Source organism: Scylla paramamosain, unplaced genomic scaffold (assembly GCF_035594125.1).
Source record: "Scylla paramamosain isolate STU-SP2022 unplaced genomic scaffold, ASM3559412v1 Contig2, whole genome shotgun sequence".
Lineage (NCBI taxonomy): Eukaryota > Metazoa > Arthropoda > Malacostraca > Decapoda > Portunidae > Scylla > Scylla paramamosain.
Window position 1 is genome coordinate 802501 of NW_026973667.1, and position 2500 is coordinate 805000.

Below are 2500 nucleotides of genomic sequence, written 5' to 3' on the forward strand. Positions count from 1 at the left end.
TGTGCCCTAGACAAAACACGAGGAGTAATACGAATACAAAATTTCATCATAAACACAAAACAGTGATCCAAATACACAAGAAAACACACACAAACAACAAAACATAAATTATTACAACTTTATTCTACCACAAAACGAAGAATAAGAAATTGAATAAAGAATTACTCTAATCTCGACAAAATACGGACAAGAAAAAAACATCACGGCAAGGAAGGCTGTTGTCCGTGTTCCTCTTATTTCTTGTTTATCACCAATATCCTTTATTTCTGGAACTCGAGGCTGATTACAGGTGAGTGTGAGGGTCCGGACAGGTAAATAACGCTAGGAAACACCGTAATTAGACGACAGGTGAGCTGAATTGAGGTGAAATATGGCAGAGCAAATATTTTTACGTCTAAATATTTTTTTCCGGTTTATTGTAAAAGTTCGGTTCGTTTTTGTTTACCGTGGTGTTTTTTGTACTTCGTTTTGTTTGCGGATGTGTTTTTTTGTTTACTTTGTTTGTTTTGAGGTCTGGGGATGAAAATTTTGGTTGAATCTTGAAAGTCATAATTTTTTTGGTTTGTTTTTGCGTTTTCTTGTGTTCGCCTTGTCTGTCCACGTGTCCACCTTGTTTATTTCCTCCTTTTAGTACAATTTCAATCTTGTTTCTAGTATATATTTTTTTACTATGAAAATTTTAATTGTTTTTGTTCTTGAGCACCGAAGCGGGAACCCAGCACAGCCAGCACTCACTGGTGACCTCTCGTGAGAATAGTTGTATGTTTGTAAATGTGTTTGTGTGTTTTAGTGTGGCTTATTTATTTATTTTTTTATTTTTGTGTCTGTTTGAAGGGAAATATTTTCTTGGATGTGTTAGGTTAGGTTAGGTTAGGTTCATTAGGTTAGGTTAGGTTAGGTTACGATAGGTTAGGTTAGGTTAGGTTGGTTAGTCAGGTTAGGTTACAATAGGTTAGGTTAGGTTAGGTTAGGTTAGGTTAAGTCAGGTTAGGTTACAATAGGTTAAGTTAGGTTAGGTTAGGTTACAATAGGTTAGGTTAGGTTACGATAGGTTAGGTTAGGTTGGTTAGCCAGGTTAGGTTGGTTAGGTTAGGTTAGGTTGGTTAGGTTAGGTTAGGTTAGGTTAGGTTAGGTTAGGTTACGATAGGTTAGGATAGGTTAAGTTAAGTTACGATAGGTTAGGTTAGGTTGGATAGCCAGGTTAGGTTGGGTCAAGGGACATTTCCACCAACTTTTTCCATCAACTTTCCGAAAACCAACAATTTCTTGAGTGGCGTCACACACACATGGCTTCGGACTCTCTCTCTCTCTCTCTCTCTCTCTCTCTCTCTCTCTCTCTCTCTCTCTCTCTCTCTCTCTCTCTCTCTCTCTCTCTCTCTCTCTCACCCACACCCCAGCATGGTAACACTGCAACACAAATCCATAAACAGCAATTCACACTAACAGGCAATTAAGAAGCCAGCTGGGACCACAGTTCTTCACCAGTGCCACTCTGCTGACGGACAAGAAAGCAGGCACTGTTCTGCTGTTTTGTGAGTCTTGGGTGGAAACTGGGGTTGTGTTGTGGTGTGTTTGTGTGTGCCTTTAGGTCAGGTTAGGTCATGTTAGGTCAGGTTAGGTTAAGTTAGGTTAGGTTAAGTTGGGTTAGGTTAAGTTGGGTTAGGTTAGGTTGAGTTGGGTTAGGTTAAGTTGGGTTAGGTTAGGTTAAGTTAGGTTAGGTTGAGTTGGGTTAGGTTGAGTTGGGTTAGGTTAGGTTAAGTTAGGTTAGGTTAAGTTAGGTTAGGTTGGGTTAGGTTAGGTTAGGTTTGGTTAGGTTAAATTAGGTTAGGTTAGTTAATGATGTCAGTTTCGATGTGTTCCGAGATTCACTTAAAGGATTTTTGGTGTTTTTAGAATTTTTATAGAACTTTTTTTATATATCTATTTATTTATTTATTTATTTATTTATTTTTTTTTTTTTTTTAGTTCAGTTATATCAATATTTTTTTCTTTTTTTCTTTTTGTGAATTATTTTTTTACCTTTTTTTTTTCAATATATATTTTTTCCTCCAACAGAACCATGACAGCTGTGATGGAGACAGGAGGAGGAGGAGGAGGAGGAGGAGGAGGAGGAGGGGAGGAAAATCTCTCTCTTACTTCCAAAGATGCTGTTCTTTCCTCCAGTGCTCTTTTGAATAGGTGAGTGAGAGAGAGAGAGAGAGAGAGAGAGAGAGAGAGAGAGAGAGAGAGAGAGAGAGAGAGAGAGAGAGAGATTAATTTTCTGTCATGTTATATTTCTTATTTATTATTATTATTATTATTATTAGTAGTAGTAGTAGTAGTAGTAGTAGTAGTAGTAGTAGCAGTAGTAGTAGCAGTAGTAGTAGTATTAGGTGAGCACAGAGATACAGTAACTACTACTACTACTACTACTACTACTACTACTACTACTACTATGACAACCCACCTACACACACACGTACACACACACACGTACACACACACACACACAAATTACTAC

General features: G+C 37.6%; 1 protein-coding gene across 1 annotated transcript in view; it reads left to right on the forward strand.

Moving 5' to 3' along the window:
* Positions 1-174: 174 nt before the first annotated feature.
* The window catches only part of LOC135096085 (traB domain-containing protein-like), a 10461-nt gene continuing 8135 nt past the window's right edge, over positions 175-2500 (forward strand). Inside the window, 2 exon segments of the mRNA XM_063997323.1 lie at positions 175-289; positions 2056-2178. Of these exon segments, the coding sequence (XP_063853393.1) occupies positions 2060-2178 (119 nt within the window). The 5' untranslated portion in view covers positions 175-289; positions 2056-2059.